This window comes from Terrapene carolina, unplaced genomic scaffold (assembly GCF_002925995.2).
Source record: "Terrapene carolina triunguis isolate 2854851 unplaced genomic scaffold, T_m_triunguis-2.0 Scaffold67, whole genome shotgun sequence".
Taxonomy (NCBI): domain Eukaryota; kingdom Metazoa; phylum Chordata; order Testudines; family Emydidae; genus Terrapene; species Terrapene triunguis.
In genome coordinates this window covers 25,985,022-26,009,845 of record NW_020664418.1, presented here as the reverse complement: position 1 = coordinate 26,009,845, position 24,824 = coordinate 25,985,022, and the positions used below count along the sequence as shown (strand labels likewise).

Genomic DNA, 24,824 nt, shown 5'->3' with positions numbered 1-24,824 from the left:
AAGAGAAGCATTGTAAGTAATCAGAATGAATCTAGCCTAAGGCCAAAATTTACACAATAGGGTGCCTAAAGTCAGGCGCCTAGGACCCGTTTCAGAAAAGCATCCCTATTTAAAATCAAAGGGAATTAAGCATGTGCTTAAAGTTAAGCACATGCTTAAGTGCTTTCTTGCATTGAGGCTCTTAGCCACTATTTAGGCATCCAAATAAGGGGTTTGACTTTCAGAGGTGTTGAACATCTGCATTTCCCACTAAAATCAATGTGAGGCTAACGATGCCCTATGCCTCTGAAAATCAAGCCACTGATTTAGGTGTGTAAATGGGGGCTAGGTACCTAATTTTATGCACTCACGTTTAAAAATTGTGGCCAAAATATGGGTGTATATGTGTAAAACAAAACCAAAATATGTTATTTTTAAATTGCTGTCACTTCCAACTAAGGAACAAGCCAATTGGCTTCTGAGAAACAGGAAACAACTGAACTAAACTGCAGTAAATTGATACAAGTGCTGAAAAGATAATTTGGCCAAAACCAGGCCCTGGTGAAGCTTCATGGTATTATTTATTAGCTAAGAGATCCTGTATTGAGTATTAATATGTAGAAATGAATAGCTGCTGTGGCTACTAGTAGGGATTTGTTTTCAGGCCATTACTTACTTGAGTATCAAACACAATATCTTAAATAGTCTTTAGTCTTAAAGTGTTACAAGCGGTTTTTCCCCACTTGGTGTGTCAAAAATGAAAACTTTTTACAGTCTGCTCTTGCAGTTTTTCAGGCACATGAAATTCCCACTTACGTCTATAGTATTTCCAGGTGCAATGGCTGCGGGATCGGGGGGGGGGGGAGGGAGTGTATGTGAGCATGCATGTGTATTGGATATACTTTGTTTTAAAATAGACTTAAACCTCAGTCTGTCCAGCTGGTACTATCAGAGAGGAGGAATGATCTTGTGGTGAATGCACTGACTGAGGAATCAGGGGAGCAGAGTTCAGCTCCTGGTTTTGCCATAGACTCCCTATGTAACCTTGGGTAAATTACTTAATCTCTCTGGCCCAGATCCTCAAATATATTTAGGTGACTAAGGGCATGTCTACACTAGAAAGGTAAGACGCCCTATATTAGGCTGACTTACAGTCACCACATAATGGCAACTATGGCATCATCTATCTTCCCAATTTGTTGTTGATAGGCTTTATCGCCTCCACTCAACTTTCCCATCGTGTGGCACTCAGTGGTTCAGTGTCAGAGGATGTTCCCAGATGTTGCTTCAAAATTTGCCATCTATGAGTTGATGCAGAGAAGAATACATACTTTGAATTACATTAAAAAATTCAGCAGCCTCACTAGAAGCTGATGCTGCATCACTGACCACCAAGTTCAATGAATGAGAACTGAATGGGACAAAAAAGCTCGAGGGTTTAACTCTTGGATCCATGTCTGCATTCCTCTGTTCTTTCCTCTCATGTTGGCACCATTATCGTAGCCCTGACTTCTCATGTCAGCTATTGCAATTCCCGTATCTTCCAGCTTTTTAAGAAGCACATTTGTCATACCAGCTCCTGTAGTATCATCAATGTCAATAAATTCTAGAAAATGTTCTCTGACAGTCACCATTGCAGGGACATTTTCACTAGGTTCTGTTGTTGTTACAAAACGCACCATTAAAGTCATTTGTTCCGTATGGCTGATGTCAGGTGTGCAGTCCAGAATAACAGAGTAATATCTTGCTGACTTCAGATCTGCCACAATCTTCTGTTTGGCTTTTGTTGCCAGTAACTGTATGATCTCATTTTGAATTGTTTTTCTAAGGTAGTGGTGTGTGTCCATTTCTTGGGTGGTGACTCTTCTTAGATGCTCCTGGAGTACAGCATCAAACTCAGCCATCAACTCCACAATTTTAAGGAAGTTTCCATTGTTTGGCACATACAGCTGATCTGAAGTGCCACGCAGTGCTAGGTTTTGGGTAGCAAGCATTCTCACAATGGCAATGAGCCTTTTCAGAACATTTTGCCAGTAAAGAGACTCTGATGCAATCTTCTCTTGATGCTGATCATCTATGGTGGCCTTTAACCTTAGTCTCATCTCAAGCTCTTTCCACCTATGGAATGCTCTCTGGTGATTTGCTGTCTTCTCATGGCATGCCAGATTTCTAGCCAGATTTTTCCAGTCCTTTGTTCCCGTAGAGCCCAATGTGGCTGGAACATTAGACTGGAAGAGTTTGCAACAAAAACAGTATGCAGCATTCTGGGTTTTTGAGTACATAAGCCATGGCCTATCCACTTTGTCACCATTGGGGATTTCACACTAGTAATGTTTGGATGGAAACTTCTATTTTCATTGTCTTTGGGGAACATGAAGTTTTTCACTTGCTGTGGCCTATGCAGTACAAGGAAGTCCCTCAGGCTACTGCTCAAGTGCGTCCACAGTCCTGGATCATCTAGACCTAAGGAACTAAACTCAGCAGCAGCGGTTTCTCGTGCCTTCACCTCACTCTTCTCTGATCTACACTTTTCTTCAGAAATGTGCATGGTTGCATCCATTTGAGATGGAGATATGGATGCTGCAGTAGCTGCCAGGTCACCTGCACTCTGACTAACTGGAAGATCAGGCATCTCCTCACTACTCACATCCTCACTGGGGCCGGAAGGCTCACCGTGAACATTTGTATCTATGTATCTCAGGAGAGCTCCTTCCTGCTTAGATAGAAAAGCTTCCTTTGTTTTCTTTCTTTTTCTGAATGCTGCCCCAGAGGGGCGTTTTCTTCTTTCACTCATGACTGCTGTTCTGTGCCAGCTATAGTGGCTCTCAACACTCAATTGAAGGGGACAAATAAGCAGGCTGGTAGCAGGGCCTAAGTGAGGGACGATATCAGCGTCTTAAGGGCCTAACTGGCTCCTACTACTTCATTTGACTGCCTGTTCTCCTCAAATGGGTTCAGGGAAGCAGCAGGAAACAGGAAGCTCCCTGAGAAGCTGGTGTTAATCAGTCCAGGCTCCTGGGGGTGCTAGAGAGGTACATAAGAGGCTCCGCCGCCTCTCTCTCCCTGCAGCTCCTGCTGCTTTCTGTTATTCCCTCTCACCTTTTCTCCTGCCTGCCTGTTATGTCTCTTGTGCCCTCCTTTCTCCAGCACAGCACTCCACCCTCTCTGTGCCTCTAGAGCAGAGAGAACACATATGCACCAGCAGCAGACACAATTTTCTACACTCTGGGTCCTAGTGGCGCCCTCCCACATTCTGGCACCTGAGGCGGCCGCCTCAGTTCGCCTCATGGTAAGGCCAGCCCTGCCAGGAAGCTGAGTAGCGGATACCGCCTCCTCAGCTACCCCGCAACCTGAATAAGGCATAATAAAGCAAAACTTCCCCCGCCAAACCCGCAACTGGGCATCCGGGGCAGCGGCCTATTATACCCACTGCCCATGATTGGTGGGAGGAAGGCTATAGTGTAGACACTGACATAATTAGGTTGACGTAAGCAGCCTTATGTCAACCTACTTGTGTAGTGTAGACCAGCCCTAACTGCTATGGATTTCAAAGGGAGTTAGGTGCCTAAATACCTTTGAAGAGCTGGGCCTTAGTTTCCCATCTGTAAAATGGGGGTAATAATATTTCCTTTTTCCTACCCTTTTTCTGGCTTGCCTATTTAGCTTATACGCTCTTCAATGCATGGACTATTTCTACTATGTTTTAGAGCACGTAGCACAGTGAGGCCTAGTCTTTGGTGGGCCATTAGGCACAACCCTAATACAAATAATACCATAGCTAATTCATGTATTTTGTATGCTCTGAAGGCCATGGGAGCATAAAACATAGACAGAGATACTGCAAAGAAGAAATTCAAATAAATTGCTTCATAGTGTTGACTGCTTCTGTGCTAGTAAACTTGGTTAATTAGTTCTGTTACTTCTCTTTCTGGACAGCGATAAGAATATTTGTGTAATCACATGCCACACTATCTAGAGAAGGGCCCAGCTCAGGATCTGCACACCCTTGAATACTGGGGAAACTTCCAATCCAGAGCTGGACGTCATGAATGGGCCTTACACAGATAGTTGGCTGAACCAAATTCCCCAGGTCTGAACACTCTCAAACTGTGGAAATTTTGGACCTAGATCTAGGTTGTGCAGCTTGGGTTCTAATATAAAGGGAAAGGTTTTCATAAATACTCTTCAGGTTGAATTTGATTCATCAGGTTCGTCACTGAATTAGCAGCATCTGCACATTGCTCAGCTAATGACATCAGTAGGGAGATGGTGTGTGACTCAAGCTAATGTAAACAAGCATGTCTTCCAGAACTTTAATCACCTTCGAAAACAGGGAAAAGTTGGATTGTATGTGGAGATCTAGCCCATCTTGTGGGTGGTTATTTTTAAAGGTTACAACAATATTTTTGAACGATGTGTTGTGACTGTAGTACCTTCACCACTGTCTAATTTCCTGGCAAGGATAGATGACAACATATGAAGCTTGATAGCTATAACTGGAAAAAAATGGCAAGCTAGAACAGTCATTTCCAGTGTATTGTGTGAATTTTTAGTGGAGCAAAACCCTGGTTTACTGAACTCTAGTGAACTGAAACTCTCTTCACGGAAGCTCTGTTATGTTCCCCAGCCTTGTTCTATTTATTCACTGAGTTCCAAGTTCCCCAAACCCAGAGGGCAAAGAGGAGCAGTTGACCAGTTTGCCCAAAGGTGACTGGCCAAGGAGGGTGCTCACCACTAGAGCTGGGCAGGAAATGGTTTGCCTGGCCCAGGAATATTTTTGAGAGTTTGAAAGTTTTTCCCATTTCGAACTTGGATGGAAAGGCAAGCATGAAAATAATCATGGACTGAAAAAATGAAGTGTTTAGTTTCAGTAATTTAAAAACATTTTGTTTCAATGTTGATGGGTTTTTTCCCCCCAACTTTTAGCTTAAATTTCAAAACATAAAGCCATTTAGAACCAGAAAAATTTAATTTTTTCCTTTTGAAAAAAAGTCAGAATAAAAAAGTTTGGATAACTTTGAAAAAAAATTCTCAAATTTGTCAAAACCATAACCCTGGTTTGTCAACAGCTTCAGTCTCGACAAATCAACACGTTTCTTCAAAAACTTTTCATCAAAAAAAATTCCCAACCAGCTCTACTTACTACTTTGTCTAAGGCTAACAGGCAGAAAAAGATGCTAGCGGTGACAGTCAGCACGCTGGAGTTAAGCATCTGCTAAAATTCTTTGCTGAATAGAGATGGATTTAATCATGCTTCAGATTAAACATGCACCTAAGTGCCTTGCAAAACTGGGGCCTCCAGACTAGCTAAACTTTGTATGTGCTGTTGCAGTGTGTAAACTAGCTAAAGTTGTTACTGAACATGGCTCTGAGCACGTATCTGTTGAGCACGAGCACAAGAGGAAGAAATTGTTGAACAGAACAGAGAAAAATAATCTTTAAAAATGACCATGGGAAAAATCCATTTTCTCCCAGGCCTGGTCTACACTAACCCCCCAAGTCGAAGTAAGGTACGCAACTTCAGCTACGTGAATAACGTAGCTGAAGTCGACATACCTTACTTCGAACTTACCGCGGTTCAGACGCGGTCCACACGCGGCAGGCAGGCTCCCCCGTCGACTCCGCGGTACTCCTCTCGTTGAGCTGGAGTACTGCAGTCGACGGCGAGCGCTTCCTGGTTTGATTTATCGCGTCCAGACCAGACGCGATAAATCGAACCCGGAAGTTCGATTTCCAGCCGCCGAACTAGCGGCTAAGTATAGACCAGCCCCCAGAAACCATGAAAACAAGGTACGGGGAAACTAGCCATCAGTTTGTTTTTCTTTGTGAGTGTCCGACTGGCTAGGCACACCATTCAGATCATAGCATGCAGACTGGCTGCATTAGTATTTGTGTTACTTAATACTGTGTCAAAAAGTTGCTTGCAATTAATTGATGCTATTGATGAAGTAATAGTCTTGTGCTGTGTTTACAAAATGCTGAGATTACAGCGTTTGGGAGGACATTGTTTTATTGCTGCGATGCTGCATTACACACACAAAAAGGAAACAAGGGGAAATATATTTGTTTTATTCTCATTTTTCAAAAAATACAGGCACAATGCAGGCACAGTGAAGGCTCTTGAACTTGATGGAATCCCCAAGCCGCTAGTAACTTGCAACATAGTGTCCCCATCAAGCATTTGGGGCCAGAGTCTACAGTCCTTAGCAGGAGTTCTGTCTTAATAAGGATGGGGCCCTGAATGTTTGAAGCTGCACATTACAAGGCTAACTGGTAATTACTCTTCCCAGAGTGGACATTGTAAAAACAGAGCATGCCGCTATTTGTTGCTGGTCTACTGAAGAGCACAATTGAAAGAGCCTCAGTGCCAAAAACCCTGAGGAAGAGCTCAGAATGTTCTGTTTTAAAACGTAAACTACCCACAAGCGCAGTCTTTTATCCTAGCTAGTACCCAGCCTAGGGTTGCCAGCTTTCTAATCACACAAAACCGAACACCCTTGCCACGCCCCCTGCCTGGCCTTCCCCGAGGCCCCGCCCCTGCTCTCTCCATTCCCTGTCCCTCCGTCGGTCACTCTCCCCCACCCTCACTCACTTGCACTGGGGTGGAGTGCAGGAGGGGGGTGAGTGCTCCGGCTGAGGGTGCATGCTCCATGGTGAGGCCACAAATGAGGGGTTTTAGGTGCGTGTGGGGACTTTGGGCTGGGGCAGGGGGTTGAGGTGTGGGAGTGGGGCGAGAGCTCCAGCTGGGGGAGTGCATGCTCCGGGGTGAGGCTGGGGATGAGGGGTTTCGGGTGCAGAAGGGGGCTCTGGGCTGGGGCCAAGGGGTTCAGAGTGCAGGAGGGGGCTCAGGCTGGGGCAGGGGGTTGGGTTGCGGGAGGAGGTTCAGGCTCCGGCTGGGGGTGTGCGCTTGGGGATAAGGGTTTTGGGTTGCAGAAGGGGGCTCAGGGCTGGGGCGGGGTGAGGGGTGTGGGCTCTGAGAGGGAGTTAGGGTGCGGGAGGGAGTTCCAACCTGGGGCAAGGGGTTGAGGGTGCGTGAGGGAGTTCAGGGTGCAGTCTCTGACCGGGCAGCACTTACCTCAGGCGGCTGAAACATGTCCGGAGGGGATAGGGGCAGGAGCTGGGGGGCTCTGCGCGCTGCCCATGCCCATAGGCGCCGCCCCTGCAGGCGCCCCCTACCTTACCCCCACTGCGCTGCCAACTGGACTTTTAGCAGCCCGGTCCTTTTCGACAGGGCGTTCCAGATGAAAACCAGATGCCTGGCAACCCTAAAACAGCCTATCTGTATTAAGGTGTGACATCTAGTGCACCTGAATAGGAAATTATCTTAACACATTTGGCCCACAATGTTAGATTTCAAGCCACAGCCCATGCTGATTGGCGTGGGGGCAGGAGGTGGCATGCTTAAGAATAGGTTTCAATGCCTGTCTTTTTGAATAGGGGAGGGAGGGCTGGGTTCCAATTGCACAGTTCCTAGTACAACATTCTGAAGCAGGGGCACTTGGGAGATTTGGAAAGGCCTTCTGAGAGCCCAGGGGAACTGAGGGGGGGGGGGGGGGGAGATCAAATTCCCATAAATCCTCTGGTACCAGTGGCACTCCTGCTGCTTTTCTCAAGATGGAGGCTTGCTTGGCAAAAGAAGGTTCTCCTTGGAAGGCGACTGCAGTGCGGGCAGGACCTGTGGAGAACCAAAGTCAGACAGCGACCTGTCATGGAGAGAGTTTTTAATTGCAACACTGGGGGCAGACGCCACTCCTGGAGTACTAGGTTCCATGCAATACTGGTAGATGATGTTCATGTGGATGATATTAGAGGCATAACTCTGTGAATGGAGAGACTGTGTAACCTTCTGTGGACAGCGCTATACATTGCTCCCAAATTAGATTGCAAGGCTAGATATAAACAATATTTGGACATAATTGCTGAAGATTGTAGAGAAATATGGCTGAAGGCTAAGTGGTGGCTCTGCTAGACCTTTGTGTGTCTTTAGTGTCTGAGAGTAGACAGAATTGGCAACATGATTATTCCCCCAGGTTAGTTGTACATCAGTTTCTTATCAAAATATGCCCGAAAAGCCCTATTCATGCAGTAAGCAGAAAAGAGCCCCATTCTAACTGTGGGCCCCAGTTCAGTGTCTGGCCCAACAGATACAATGCAAATGCTCTGGTCATAGTCCCCAATATGTAATTTCCTGAAAATAAAATGTTTGCTTTACAATTCCCTGCCATCCTCTCTTCATCTAAAACTTACACTGAACCTTTGTGAGGTTCAAATAACCATGGCTAACTTTCTATGTATTATTAATTATTATTTGCCACACTATGTACTGCTGGGTTACATTTGGGACTGGAACAAAAGTGCCAAAAGACTGAGAGAGAGGCTATTTCTGTGATATTTTGGCCCAACTCAAAGCAGGAAGTAGCAGTAACCTCATGAGACATCCTGCTCTCATGGAATTCCAGCCCCATCTCATAGACTCAATTGGATCAAACAAAACATGGGGAGGCTCACCCACTGCCACCTTTTCCATTTGTTGGGAGAGTCAATGGAATCCGTTTTGTTTCAGTTTTGTAGGGCAGCGGATTTGTCGTGCTGCACACAACTGTCTTTCTGGTTTCAATTTCTGTCTGAAATCTGAACACAGCTGTGCACTTTTCCAAACAGCAGGAAAAGCCACATAAGACATGAGTTGCTATAAGCACATTTGGTAATAACACTAGGCTATTGGCAGGGGTAAAGGACGGTGGCTAAGCAAGGTCTTTAAAAATGGTCAAATTTTGTGTGTGTGTGTTTTCTTGATACTTTAAAAGGCTCTCACATTTAAATTTAAAGTGGCCAATACAGCTGGGTTTTTGGTTCCAGCTTTGCTACATAGATAAATGGCCAAAGGAAACATTATCCAAACAGTTCCACTTCAAAGGCAAAACGACAAGCTTAGCGGAACTTGCAGTACTTTAAAGCTGGCCAATAACCAAGTGCAAACTGTAAAATATACATGTTTAGGAAGTAGGACACATGCCGTTCCACACAGGCCTTTCCCATGCTCTTAGAGCAGGCCAGCTTCATTTGATGTGCAAATGCATTATGTGTGAGCTATCCTGGCAACACAGTGCCTGCCAGCAGCACAAACACTCTTTTGGAACGCTGCAGCAGGCGACGCGCACAGCCTCTTCAGCAACTCCTGCCTGGTGAGGGCGTCTGTTGCAAAGCCCAGGTTTCTTTAGCAGGCTCCATTAGGGAGGCTGTGCACATGAAACCCAGCCTCAAAATAGCACAGTATTTTTAATTAACAGCAAACAAGAAAATTACAACAACATTCTGGGAACTATATTAGTGATACAAACTTCATTTGTCCTTTACCCACCCAGAATGTCTTCAGCAAGACCCCTTGGGCATTACAGCTAGTGTCACTACTAAGGCCCTAGCACAACAGAAACAATGTGTTTGGAAACAGCCGCTGACATGTGGACAAGTATTTTTCTTTTGCTTGTTGCTTGGCAGCGCCCAAGTCACAGCCTCACACGGGAGCAGCTGATCATAGTATAATGCACAGGGTATTTTTGTATCACTTAACTTTTGATTAACATGTTACAGAACCCTACAAATATAAATGTAAATACCAGATATAAAGATGATGTAAATAGTGGTCCTGGTTCTTCACTTAGGCCAACTTTACATCTGTGGCTTCAGTGGATGTATACAGCTGTAAGTCCAAAGTGAATCAGGCCTATGAAATACACTATAGTGGCTACTTTGGTGGCATGCCCAGAGATAGCTTAACTTCTAGAGTGGGTGATGGGGTGCACAAATGTGAAGAATGACATTAAGTTAGAGATGCTGGCTGGCTCGTCCAGTTCCCCTCCCTGTCAGCTGAGGTTTCTCCCATATAATACATTGTCCAATGCAATACTCCAGGTCAGTTTTAAAAGGCCTGTGATGGGGCTTCCACGCTCTTCCTTGGGAGGCAATCCACAGGAGCCTGTGGTTCGCTCTTTAGAAAATACGTGCTGGTATTCAGACTAAATCATTCCTACATAGACCCCCCATGTGCACCATGTAATTCCTCTCCCTTTGCAGTGGTTAAGTCCTTCAAATATTCGTTCGTGGTTTTATGTCTGTCACGCTAAACATATTTAACTTTTCTAAAAAAATATTTCTCCATATGTTTTTTCCCCCTTTCTAATGTCCCCCTTTATCGCTCAGGAGACCTGTTCTCAGCTCGGCCACTGATCTGCTGCTGTGCCCTTAGGGCAGTCACTTCATCTTGCTGTGACACCATTTCCCCTTTATCTATTTAAGCGCTTTGAGACAGGGACTGTCTTAGTATGTATATAGACTGTATCTAGCACTAACAGTGCACTATTAAAATTGTCACTTCCATTAAAATATTGTCACCACCCAGTTAGTGTATGTGGAAACCCCAGGGGGGAAGTATGCATTCCTCATCTTATAGCCTCCTCCCAAAGATCTGTGTGACTGCGCATCTTTTAAAACTAAGCATTTCTGCAGTATAGTATGCGTGGTAATGTGTTTGCACTCACTGTTCTGGCAGGGACCGGTGCTCATTTAGCATTTGTTAGTTTAGCTTGTTTTCATTAAGGGATACATGGACTGGATTCTTCACACAGTGATGTTGAATGGCAAAACTTCCATTGGTGTCAGGGGTACAGGATTGGGCCCTACTCTGTTTTTCTTTACACCAACTTTCTATTGCTTGTGTGAGCAATTTGTGGCTGCACAGTGCAGTCAGAATGCTGCTATAGTTAGCTTAACAGAACACACATCAATACTGAGATACAGCGGAAAGTGTTGATTGTCCAGATGTATGTTCATGGGGAATTATTGCTTGTTACCTACTGAAGCAAGTGGAAATGAAGCCCTGCAACATTTAAAAACATTCCTGATTCCCAGCATTTGTCAATAACTGTGTCCTTTTCTCTCATATTGCAATTTAGTTGCTATTCCAATAAAACAACTTCCTCACCAAATGGTTCCTCTTTTCCTATCCTATTAAGGTTCCCTATGTATAATGGTCGCCCTTAAAAATGTGTTTAAATAAATCACATTACCCCAGTATTTTCTGTTTAGTCTAGGTATTCTCAATTGTTAGGCATGGAGAGATTAGATTTTTATTGCTCAACATCAGGAAACGTCAATTTCACCGTACACACACAAACTGAAAAAATATTTCAATTGATCATGATAAAAATTTACAGCTAGATGGAGTAAGAAAAATGCTGCTTGCAAACTTATTAGCATTTGAGTTAAGGATAGTTACTTTATAGCTGTTGATAGGTGATGTTGACAATTTGTGTTTTATCAGTTAAAGTTTTAACTCGTTGACTCTCAATAGCTACTGTGAGATTAAGTAATTATTGTCTGACCGCCTCCCCGGAATTTCCCACAACTGTGAACATTTAAATTGCTTTTAAAAAAATGCTTAAAACCCATAATTTTGCACAACTGTGAAAATTTAAATGGATTAAAAAGCTTAAAAAATAAACATTGATATGATACATCAAAATTATTTAAAAAAAAAACAAAAATTGAATTCTGCCAAACCAAGTGATAGGAAATAGTGATGTAACCATATCTATTTTATCTTAGCAAAATAGGCAATTTTTCAAAACATGAGCACTGCTCTGGGCAATGAAAATATGTGAGGAATTTAAGGGATTGTCCGATTGTTTGTGGGGGAGTTGTACATACCATAGAATGCAAATTCTACTGCTTGTGAAGTGCCTTGACATTCAAACTGCCCCTTTTGGCTTCAGAGACTAAAGGCCAATGGAATATCAGTCCATAAGTGATTGTGGTGTTAATTTATTTGTATCTGTGACTCACTGGGAAAGTAAAGTCATCATCATTTTTTTTTAAACTTTATCCAAAACTCAAGCTGCGATGCAACAGTTTGCAAGGATGCCCCACTGGTTCAAATGATTTCAGACCGTCACCGATAGCAAAACTTTATGAGCACAGAGGGCGAGGATGAACTTTGGCTGTGACCTGGATCCACAATTCACATGGTTTTTTTTTCATACAGCTGCAAAAATATTCCAAAAAACATAATTGGCCATTTACTTCATTCACTTTTGCAAATGAAAATAAAGCTACTGTGAGAGCAGTCCCTTCACTAGTGTAATGCTTTTTTCCCCCCTGGCTCCATTAACAACAAAGAACTCTCGCAGGCTACAAAATCTTTCTCTAAACCTTTTTAATGGAAAACTTCATAGAAAATATTTCATATCCTTTTACTTTTTTTTAATAACATAACTATATACATGATAAACTGTAACAAAGACTTGCAGGGATTGGAAAAAATGTTTTGTTGACTACATGCAGATGGTACATTGTTCAAAAAAGTGGTTTTCACAAACTCATGTACATCAAATGTAGCAACAGTGACAAAAGCTGGGGAAAAAATGGCAGCTGTATATTATTTACCTGAATTTAATTGAAATAACACAGAGACATACAAAACACACAAATAATACAGAAGAATACACAATATAAATGCTTATTGCTAGCACAGGTTTCTTTTCTTTTCTTTTTGTTTTGTTTTTAAGTAAATAGCAGAAAAGAAATAAAATCTCCTTTTTCACATTTTATACTGCAGTTAAAAAGATAACTAATTTGTTATTTGCTGTATGTTTATTTTACTCTGGCATACACTACAGTAGGAGTACATGACATTCACATGTAACAACTCAGGAATACTTGGTTTCAGCTCTGTTTGCAAATGTACTATCACTTGTGAATAACAGCATGTTACATAGTACTTAAAAACACACACGGGAAATGGCATGAGTTATAAATACAAAATGCTTTTGGGGTTCAATGCCAGAAGGTGCTGGGCACTTGGGTCCTGATGCAGCAAAGCATTTAAGGACAGGCTTAACGTCACGCACAGGAGTACCCCTCTGAAGTCAATACGTAAAAGTTAAGTGAGTGCCTAAATGATTTGCTGGATTGGGCCCAGAGTGCTCAGCACCTTGGCCTATGGAGCCTATGGTTAGGAAACAAACTGTTAAACACATGAGGCTATAATTCTGTCCTTACACTTCACATAATGTAGCGACAGTCGGATATTTACTGTACTTTTAAATAAATGTTGTTAACATAAAACATCCCCCCCAAACTGGCGCTTGAGTGTTACTCTGCAGCTGGAAAGAAGAAAAAGACAAAGACTGCTAAGTTTATGTTCAGTTTGTTAACTGGGAATCAGGAGGTATTCTGGGACCATTGGGTGTGGCAGTGTACTGTAAACGTCTCACTTTTAAATAGGCCTGCTCTTATTCTGGTGCTGTGTCAAAACAAAAGTGTAATTAATGAAAAGTCCAATAGCAGCAATTAAGCTCTTCTGGGGCTCACCAGCAGGGTGAGGACAGCAAGCCATCTTTTTGTAAAATTAAGCTTGTCGGGCGGGTTTTTCCAATGAATACATCACAATTTCCCAACGTGCCAAAGTTGAAACATCTGCTGTAATCATGAGTAGTTTGCTGGCCTAGGAGCCTGCAGAGTCAGTCTATGCAGATATTTCATGGCACGCGCGGGGGCGTGGGGGTGGGGCAGAAAGCTGAACTAGTTCTGTATAGCCTTTGGGATCTCCTTCCCATCCAGCCATGCACTTGTGGGAGGATGGTAAAACTTTCTAAAAATCTTATAAGTGAGCTGGTACCTATAATAAGACATAAAATAACTGTTAAGATGCACTATGAATATCAGACCATCTCTGCGTGTTCATGGAAATCAAACCTCAATGCTAACTAGAATACTTCCAAATTTAGTAATTCATACAATAAATTAGTTCCCCCAAGTCTAACCACTTCAAAATATCATGCTGATTACAAAGTTGCCAATGTACCATATTGGCTGGCTCCAATTCAAAATAGTTCACTTTTGGTTATTAAAGGACATCAGTGATACTTGGTCAGTTATGTATGGCTAAAATGGTGGCCTCCAAATGAGATCTGTTGCAAAGCACCATATAAGAATATCAGCCCTTGTTTGAGAAGATGATTTTAAAACAACTTGCCTTTTTTGCATATGTATGCAAAGGATTGTTCTGTGTGTAACTAACAGATTTATAGTGGTACAGTTATTAAATAGTATCCAATTGCAATTTTAACTCTTGCTGCATGATTTGATTTACAAAAAAAAAGCGGGGAGGAGGGGAGTTCCCAGTGGAGTGCTATGAAACAATACAGAGTTGGTTTGCATTTTGTATGCAATTATGTGCCTGGTATATATGTTGTAACTTAATATCTTAAATATATACTGCGTAACAACACTTTTTATTCCTGAGTGCTGGTCCCATAAGGAATATTGAGGGTGGCATCACATGTTGTTCTGCACAACATGCTCCTTCATCTTCTTAGGAATTCTTTTGAGGAATCTTTATTGTCACAGTTTTAACTTCAGAATATTCTCTCAATCCACATTCGCCCCTAGAAAACAAATGGTAGCCTATCAACTCATGTCCATGCATTAGTTCCTTTTCCAGCCATAATACGTAGCAGAAGGTTACTTGATGAAGTTATGATATAACCTGAACACCAAAGCACAGTTGCATCATTATATTGTGTATTTAACACTGGATTAAGGTTAATTTTATCTTCTAAAACCACTGACTGTCAAGTCCCAGTTTGGGTCAGGAGGAGTATGGACAGCTCCAGGGTTTGGTAATGAGGTGTGGAGCCACTATGAATCCTGTCCAGGATAGTAGTGACTAGAAGCACCCACTGTCCATTGATGGAGCCATGCAAAATGAATTGATGGTCTCCATCCCTTCCAGGTCCTGGAGGAAAAATAGCCACATGCCAAGAACGAACAGCACAACTGGCACCTGTGTTAGCACTCTACAAAGAGAAGCCAAGGAGTGAATGGCAGGAAAACGGAACTACTCATAAAACTAGAGCTGTGCTCAGCCCTGACCTGCCTGTCTTCTATCCCTGCTGGTTCCTGTCCAATGAGTAGGAAGGGGAGGTAGCAGCAGTTACAGAGGTTGAGACTGAGTAAATACCTAGTAGCAGGGATTTAGGGCATTAGCATGTACTCCACTGCAGAGTTCAACCTACCCAGACGTCCAGTAGCCAGAAACCCGTTTAGCCCTGGCACAGTGGCACTTAACTGAGCCTATAAGCTCTTAAAGGTTAGTTACTCTCATCCACCTGGGATTGGATACTGCTGGATATATCTACTACTTGGGAAATATGGAGATTAAGGTATTGGTGTTGTCTTGGTTACTGAATAGATTCTTCTGTAACTGGCTCTGGCCCAGCTCCTCTGTTGGGCAATTCTGCTAAGTCTCTGGAGTGGCCACTGCATGACTCTAATCCTTTTCTCCCTCAGGAACAGCTCGTTTCCTTTCCTCTCCATACATTTGGGGTGACGGACAAGTCATTATTTGATATTAGCATTGCAGTCATGCCTATAGGCTCTAATCAGGAATTGGGGCCCTCTCGTGTTGAGACACAAAAATAGGCTCTGCCCCTGAGAGTTTACAATCTAAGTACATGAGTTGAGCATCTTTTTGACCTGGCTTGGTACTAGGAGTCTCACACATAGGCTCTCCAGGCGTAGGGGCATTTGCTCCTTGTTTAGACCCCATGTCTCCTTGCAAGAGGCTGCACTGAGTTTAGTTTCCTTATTTGTAAGAATAAAACCTAGAGAATTCCTGTAACTGCACTTCATGTGAGTTTGTTTGGCATTTGGAGCTTTCCTTCTTCCTTATGCAACAGCGCAGAACGTAATCCTAAATTACACCATTAAGAAAATTCCAGGGGGACTTTCCTGAACCCCCCTTTTAATAAATGTTGCTTTCAAAACAGGGAGGGGGTTATTATTCAGAGGTTGTCCACTATAAAACCCCTGGGTATGCTCCTGATGTTGCATAGCCTGTTCTGAATTTACTTCCAAAGTGTACATTTTTACACACAAATGTTTCCCCGGGGGGAGACCCTTCTGACCTCCCTTTGGAGTGTTAATTCATTTGTGCAGAGATGTTGATATTTATCAGGTCATTCCACCCCACCTGCAGTTTTGAAACCCTTCCAACATGCCTGTTGGCACAGTAAAGCTTACACCTGACTTAGCCAGTTGATATTTAACTGATGTTTCAGTAAGCATTGTATTAATTTTTAGAAACTAAGTTCACGAAGGGAAATGAACTAATGAGGATTCTTCACAATTAAGTTTCACATTCAATTGGACAAACCCCCACAACTTGCAACAGAAAGTCCTCAGATTTGTCTTCCGCACAATGACCAAAACATTTATCAAACTTAGCTGAGCCACAGAGCCGTTCCCCAATGGCTCAGTAGAGGCTGTCACAGAGAGCTCCATGGAGCTGAAGAACTAATGCTAATAAGTCACTCTGTGTGAACATTTCTGCTTGATTCAGTAGGGCTGAAACTTGGCTCCAAATACCCCTTGGACACATTTTTGAGTCAATAGTTAACCCAGCCAGAGTAGATCCAGTGCCTTTATATACCACAATTGCCAGCCGCTGTCTTGTTCTGGTCTAGCAAACAAAATAATGGGGGGTGATATGGGCCTTCACAACCTTTTTTTTTCTTTTCTGTTTTGAACTTGAGAAGATAGACAAATGTGAGGAGTCCTAGAGCTACCGGGAAGTTGATGCCCCTTTATAAGCTTATCTTGATTGTCCCTACCTCTCATATAGCCATACAGGAGAGTACGGAGCAGGAAGAAAGCCCCAGTGCATGGCCATGCGCAGGCCTAACCAGATCATAGTTCTGGGAGCAAGGAGAGAGCTGGTGTTGCACACCCAATGCTTGCAGAGGGAAAATGGAGGAGTCAATGCGCAGGGAGTGGTCAGAGCCATCATTCCATTCCCCTCTATCAGCTGATCAGGTTTGAGGGGGGAAGTAAGCTGCACTCCAAAAATGAGTGAAATAATGTATGCTCCCTCGCTCCCTCCCCCCAAGAACAAGAGATGATCAGGAAAGGAACTGTGACCCAGGGATATTCCTTCTTGGCTCCTTCTGAGCAGTGCAGCTGGGCATTGCCCCGTGCGCAGGACCAAGCTGAAAACCTCAATCTAGACCTTACGAATTAACTCAACGATAGACAATGAGGCTGAAGTAGAACTGAACTTCCTTTGGGAAAGTTTGGACTGAAATCAGAAAGTCTTTCTTTGGGTCATTTTTAATTTAATATGGCCATACTAAATATGATGGGCCTGATTCTCATTTACAAGAGGTCACCTTCACAGCACTCTGGCAGTGTAAAGGGGCCTTAATAGGAATGTAACTGTAACTTAAGACCACTTTAAGGCCTCTTTACACTTCCAGAGCATTATAAAGGGGCAGCCTTAGTAGACAATAGACCCGAATCTCATATGTATGTAAGGTCTGATTCTCCATAGCTTTTCACTTTGTGTCATCAGGTACACCTGTGCAAAGTGAGTGTAAAACTGGTGTAGCAGACCTGGAGTATTGACTTTCACTCTTTCCTACCTATGAAAAAATTGCAGAAAAATCTAGGAAATGAAATGCAAAATCCAAATCAAACCTTGCTAATGCAACATTAAGGTGACATGGTTATTACCTGACTCTAATATAATATTAACTCAGTTGTGATGCACATATTATATAACGTGTTTCCTAGTCCTATTTTTCTAATTAAATGTGTAGCTTACTACTGTTTGTGCAGTAAAATATATCCCATAAAACATATGGATGCGCAACATAGCAAAATATATAGTTAGACCCTTCACTGTTTTCATTCCCTGACTTTGTGATTTTAACATTAAAACCTTGACATTGCAGTAAAATGTGCGTGTGTGTGCGTGCGCACATGGGGCGGGGAGAGAGAATAAAAGACACGATGGACCCTGGTCAGAGGATTCTTAAATGCCTAGAATGATAACTCACAGCAGAGTTGTCATCTGGTGTCTTTTTATGGGGGAGACAAATATTATATCAGATCTAAACACTATTTTCTGTGGGAAAGCTTTTCAAAGGCACGAATGGGAATCAAGTGCCCAACTCCCATTGATTTTCAATAAAGGTTGGGTTGTGCAACTGCCCTCTGTGTGCTTCAGAATCTCCCTCTAGGTACACGTGAATATCTTAACTCTCACAGCTAGTCCCATTCAATAAAGGTACTACTAAGTGTGCTCTGTTGTGCTCAGTGTTTTTGGAATATTTTCACAATGATAAGAATTAGCCAGTTTGAGGGCTGATCTACACTACAGAGTTAGGTTGGCTTAACTACTCAGAGCCTTGAAAATTTTCACACCCTGTGTGATGTAATTAAGCCAACCTAAGCCCCAGGGGTTGAGAGATGGATTTATTATGGTGACGGAGGAACCCCTGTCTACACTTCAGCGCTTCTGTGGCCCAGCTGCAGCATTTCCAGCGTAGGCATAGATATCCTGAGAACAGTCTGACTCACTCATGAATGAGTTCTGCTAAATGGTTCTTAACAAGGGAAGATATATCTGTCTGCATAGAGCCCATTTTATGGATCAGAATCTACTTCACCATATTTAGTTTGAAAGAGTTTGACCTTATTTTGATTTTATTGCTGAATGTGTAGTCAGCCACAAGCCTTTTTCAGGGATTAAATGGGACTTAAGTGGTTCATGTGCCCTCTGCACAGGAATTTGCCTGTTATACATATATATTAGCAAATACATAATCAAATGTGCTGCATACACAATTGATAAAATATCTTGCTATTTCCATGAGGGTTTAATACTGGTAGGACGTTAAACTAGGTATGGTAGGAAGAGGATTAAGGGTGGGATTCCACTCCAAGAGATCTGCCATTTACTTCCAACTGGAATAGGAAAGAAGACAGATATTCCATAACAGAAGGGGAATTTTTTTAGGAAGTGTTAATAGAGTCGCCTTAGTGTAGGCCTGATTTCATTTAATGTTGCTAAATCTGGAAGAGATAAATAGCACTTTAATTACATACAGGTGGTCCAGTATTGGGAACTGTGGCAAACAACAGGGGAGACAGAAAAAAAGAATACAAAGAGTTACAGCTAGGGAGGCAAGCAATATGGCAGAAGAACGACAACATGGGAATCTTCCCGGAAAATTGCCAGTTAATATGTCCAAGGAAAAATCTCCTGGATCAGGGAGATATTTGGAAACTTCCATTCTCTTTAGGAATGAGAAGACAGTCCCACTAAGTCACCTTGCTGTTCCAAAATCTCCAAGGGAAAAATAATAGTGCCATGCAAGCCAAATGTATATGCAACCAAGACACGAGTATCCCTGTCTTCTCATACCACGCTCATCAGTGTGGTACATGACTATCTCTATCGTTTTCATTCTAAAAATTCACTAATGTTTCCTTACTTGTATATCTGAGCAAAGTTTAGAAGGAATAATATGATACTTACATTTCTCTCCCATTGCCAGACATTTTGAACCCTCCAAAAGGACTCTGGGCATTTAAGGCATTGTAACAATTTATCCTGTCAAAAGAAAAGGAGCTAAATCTGTGTGCATTGTCAGTTATGTATTTGGGAATCCAGTTGGGAGGACTAAACTCATAGAAGTAAGGACACTAGCCAACTATTTGTAGTAACTAAGTAATTTCAAACATATTAAAAGAAACATAAGCAGTTTATCTTTTATGAGTATAAACCTACTCCCAATGCAGACAATGACATAACTCCCATTGTCTTCAAAAGGGAGCAGGGTCAGCTCCTTAGATGCTGAGGGAAAAAGGAAAGTAGCTTGAATTCAGCTTCAGTAACCAACTGTTAATTTGTTAACAAACCTCAATGCCACCTTGTACACTTTGCTATTAGATTTGAAATTGTCTTTTTCCACCTGATTTCCTCTGGGCTCTTTAGTTTATCCAGGCCTAACATATCAAATTACATGCTGTTGTTAACCCTCAGAAATGGAGCTTGTCAGTCCCTAAGGATTAGGGACAGTGGGTGCCTGTTGTTTTCTTGATGTATGTACTTTAACATCAGCAACTGCATTATTCCTGGTGCATTCATCAGAAAAATCTAACAGGGTTCCTCCATTCTGAAAACAACACAGGACATTATTTTTATTAGGATGATGATGATTATTTCCTATTATTTGTTTTCAGCAGTGCCTACCAGCATGCCAGCGGCTGAGTTTACAATCTAAAGAAGATGGGGGAAGGCACATTATATAAGTAAACTGGGTGGGGTGATGACAAAACACTTTACCTCTACAGTTAGTAGATATCTAGACTGGGCCTGGGAAAGGGTGGAAAACTAGGGTGGCACAATGGTGAGTCAAACCCCTTATCTCCAACAGCAGGAATGCCTGGTGACTGGTGCCTTACCAGACGGTTCCAGCTTGCATTGCTGATGAGACTGTCAGGGCCTTGTTTATGTCATTTGTAAAGACAGCAGCTACCAGTCCAAAATCTGAATTGTTGGCTCTCTCTATAACTTCATCCATGGTTTTAAATCTCAGTATTTCTTGAACAGGCCCAAAGATCTGCAACAGAGATTAATGGTTAATTTGTAAAACAGCCTTGGGATAAAAATCCCCATTTTTTTCCAGCTGTCTCCCATTTCCTGTTTTACTCTTTACCAATTCCAAAAGGAGTATTTATAAGCGGCACCAGCTCCCTGCAAAACTGTGCGAGCTTCCCCAAAGCAGAGCCCTAGGAAGAGCAGCCACTCAATGAATCCCATCCACTTCCTTTTCACTTTTCTCAGCTCTGGAACGTGGCTAACTAACACAGATTCTTTACCCAAACAGGTGCTGAGAACTTCTCTACCCCGAAAGGGTATTGAGACGCACACCACTGCCCAGCAAGACCCATATTCCATTTGCAGCAGTAAATTCCGACTCTAAAACTTTTATCTCCTAAAATAAATTAAATCCTGTTTAGACCCAAATTTATAATGATTATGCCCCATAGAGGAAATTTGTGGATACCTCTTCCTTGGCAATCCGCATGTCATCTGTTACATTGGAAAACACCGTAGGTTCAATGAAGAAACCCTTTCTTCCTAGTCCTTTACCTCCACATTCGAGTTTTGCACCTTCTGTAATGCCACTTTGGATAAGTTCCAGGATCTTGTTATACTGTTTCTTATCAATCTTAAAGGTTGAAGAAGCTGTGTTAGTTCTACTGCTTGATAGTACTCTTGATTACAAACCAGAATGAGTCTGAGAGCATGCTCACAAATGCTCACTTTGGCTCAAACTTGAGAGGTACTAAATACCTGCAACTCCTGTTGACTTCCCCATCTCAAAGAATAGTGTAACCCACATTAACCCTGTATGGTCTTTGTCCTGCTATAGTGGCTGGCCCACATAGTGAGGCTAATGAGTCTGCTACTGCCTTCCATCTAATGAAGCTGAGCCGTTTGTTCAGTTGGTAGGTGGGTCATGCCTTTAGGTCCAGATGTGCTAGAAATGATCCAACCAGGGGGGTTTAATTACAATTAGGTATTTATAGGTAATTTTTAGTGCAATTTAGCGATTTTTCCAAATCTGCCTAATTTTTGTTCAAAACTCACTCCTTTTTGGAGATCAATAATCACAATTATGGCACTATGAACTTTTTGAAAGATGACAGCGTAGAGCAGAGACTTCTGGGAGTCTGCCCCTCCATTGCATGTGCTCATTGCACAGCTTGGAGGTGCACGGTGTAGATTTAAGGACAGAATCTACCTTTAATTCTATGAAGCAAATTTTGTAGAATTTGCCAGTATGCTCAGATAATATAATGCAAATGTGACTTTCCATGAAGGGGGAGAGACCCACTTCTGCACTGCAGCAGATAAGGTTGGGCCCTTTGGAACTATTCTTTTAAAAATATTTGTTATTTCAATCCCTGTGTACCACAACAAGTCGTGCATTCATTGGCCACAAAACATGCTGTGGTTTGAATGAGAACCACAGTGCTAAACAGGCACCACCATACTCTCTATGCAGTGCCCATGTGTCATGAAGAGCTGACGCATTATTCTTTACCTGGGGACCTTGTTCTGTAGTTGGGTCAAAAGGACTCCCCACTACTCTCCTCTTGGCACGTTCGACACTTCTTCTAACAAACTCCTCATAGATCGACTCTTCCACGTAAATCCGCGAGCCTGCAGTGCAACATTGTCCTTGATTGAAGAAGACCCCCTGGTGAGCTTGTTCCACAGCATAGTCCACTACAAAACCAAGACAGCCACACACTGCTGTGAGAAGTAATTCACACACTGCTATTGTAGCCAGCATCAGACATATTATTTAGTGTTGAGTTTTTATAACTTCATAGCAGAATTACAGGATTTGGTTAAAAAAAAAATTAAAAACACATTACTGTGGTATGGTCCTATACATGAGGATTCGTTTTATTTTATGTAACAATCCCTGTGAAAACATGGTACACAATATGTGTTTTAAGTTTAAGAGATCAAATGCTGTAGACTATTAAGGCATGATTTTTCTCTCATTTACATGAGGTTTGACATTACTGAAATGCTGGTGACTTCCGTGGAGTTACTCCTGTACACCAGTGGGAGGAAAATCAGGTACATAGGGACAAAAATTCTACCCTTGGTTATTTGGGTGCAACAGATGCCTAGAACAGAATTTGGCCCTCATGGTATTTCATGTGCCTTTATAAAGATTAAAAATACCACCTTATTAAGCAGTAATGTCCAACAGGGTAGCCATTACCCCACTGTCAGTTGCAGCACTTTGGAGTTTGGTGTAGAATATGATCAATTTGGGGATTTAAAAAACAACAACAACAATGCTTTATTTTCAGAAAACCCTGTCTAAGAAACGTGTCAAATGTGTTTCCTTTTCACCATCATCTTGAAAAAGTAATTCAGACTGTTTCCTGAAACTCATTCAAAATCTCCCAAGAAGAATCCACAAAGATTGAGAACAATAGCATTTAGAACTGGTTAACTGATTTCCTTTTTCTTTTCTTAACATAGTTTTGCACTCCGAAGGGCTGTAACCATCCTCTCGTGGCTTTTCAAAGAACCATGTAGTTTCTATGGCTTTGCCACACTATCAGCAAACTTTCACACACGTTGTTCTGTAAACAGATTAAACAGTTCCTTTGTAACAGCCAGCAAAATCTCTTCAATGTTTAACTAGTGTCTTAGAATCTCAGGTTGGGTGCCAGTAGTATATTTGCAAGGAGACCAAAACCTGCTATTGATCCTCTGTTTTGTATGATACACTGTGAACATAACTGTACTTTATATTTAAATTTCTCTGTAGGACAAGGAGAATATAGGGGAAAGAAGGGAAAGAAGCTCTTGAAACATTTATGGCATATGGGATCTGTAATAAGTGCTTGGAAGGAGAACAAGTTGTTGCCTGTCAATTGTCCGTGGAAACGGTAGCTTTGAGCAAGAACTGGACAACTGTTGAAGGGTGTTAATTGTAGAGATGGATTAATTAATATTTTGGCTGCTTGTTTCAGGTTACCTAAAATCACAAAGCTTTAGGCAGAACAATTTGTCCCAATCCAGGAGAATTCTGTCAAGTTTTCTCTACATGCCTAGTGGCACCTGCTTCAATTTAAGATGTGATTTCAGTCACGTTAGTTAAACTGGTTGTAAAAAGCATGTGGACAATTTCAGTTTGAATCACTTATTTCAATTTAGCTTTTTTTAAGAAATAGCTTTAAACTAATTAATTAGGAATAGCTTTAAATAATTCAAAATAAACCTCTCAAACCAAAATAAGGGTGTCCGTAAATGGGTTTGCATTGGTTGAGTTAAATCAGTGAAAGTCTGTGCGTAGCAAGACTTGAGGCCTTGTCTGCATTGGAACTTTTTTTGGCGTATAATCTAAGGTGTGAATTAAAACAGTTATAGTTACATGGTAAACCCTCTGTGTGGATGCCCTTATGCCACTGTAGTTTATGTCACTTGGGAAGGTGTTTAACGTGATAAAAGCCATTCTTCTACCTGAATAAGTGTGTCCACACAGGATTTATATCAGGATAACTGTAGTTGTATAAGTACTGTATATCAGTAGAGCTGGTAACTTTTCCCCATACCAACCAGCTCTCTGTAGTTGAGAGTTCTTCAACTTTATCCTAATCTTGCAGAGCCTATCTGAAAGCTTTGAAAGTGGACATAGGGTTGTATCCTTCTGTTGATCGGCATGTGGCACTGATTTCTCTTGTTTAGTTAAAAACCCTAAATTTCTAGCCCCAATGGTTGCAAAGGCTTTGTCTACACTACGCACCTTTTAGCGACACAGCTGTGCCGCTATAACTGTGCTGCTAAAAGACGTGCAGTGTAGCTGCTGTTTGTCAGCGGGAGAGAGCTCTCCCGCCCACAAAAAACTTCCACTCCCAAGGAGTGGTGATAGCTTTGTCGGCAGCAGAGCGCTCCTGCAGATAAAGCGCTATTCGCACCGGTGCTTTTCATCGACAGAACTTTGGTCTTTCAGGGCGTGTGTGTGTGTGTGTGTATTTTTGCCAGTGTAGACAAAGCCAAAGAAAGCTTTTCAAAAGTGCAATGAGTGCAGTGTGTCTGAACAGCAGCCTGAAACAATAGCTCAAAGCAAGGTGTGAACTGACCTATTCATTGTAATAAGGTGTTAACTTCAAAACCTCCTGCTGAACAATTTAAATGTCAACATTTTAACTACTTAATTGCTGATCATTTTAGCAGAAACTTCCAGCTAATGTGCTTATCCCACAATCTTAAAATGCTGCCCGCAACTTATAAGGTGCCAAAACTCCTAAATATCTAGCCTGGTACGTGTGCCCCAGAATGGGCAAGAGGGGCTGGATCACATGATGATTGCCTGTTCTGTTCATTCCCTCTGGGGCACCTGGCGTTGGCCACTGTCGGAAGACAGGATACTGGGCTGGATGGACATTTGCTCTGACCCAGT

The 24,824-nt window shown here is 42.2% G+C and overlaps 1 protein-coding gene across 2 annotated transcripts in view; it reads right to left on the bottom strand.

Annotated features, from left to right (window-relative positions):
* Positions 1-12,192: 12,192 nt before the first annotated feature.
* Positions 12,193-24,824, bottom strand: part of ALDH1A2 (aldehyde dehydrogenase 1 family member A2) — a 73,112-nt gene continuing 60,480 nt past the window's right edge. For both annotated transcript variants that reach the window (XM_029910770.1, XM_024204926.2), the window contains exons 9-13: positions 21,936-22,120; positions 20,892-21,056; positions 20,287-20,444; positions 19,358-19,432; positions 12,193-14,423 (exon numbers count right to left, since the gene is read on the bottom strand). In XM_029910770.1, the coding sequence (XP_029766630.1) occupies positions 14,351-14,423; positions 19,358-19,432; positions 20,287-20,444; positions 20,892-21,056; positions 21,936-22,120 (656 nt within the window). In that variant the 3' untranslated portion in view covers positions 12,193-14,350. The remainder of the gene's footprint in view (positions 14,424-19,357; positions 19,433-20,286; positions 20,445-20,891; positions 21,057-21,935; positions 22,121-24,824) is intronic.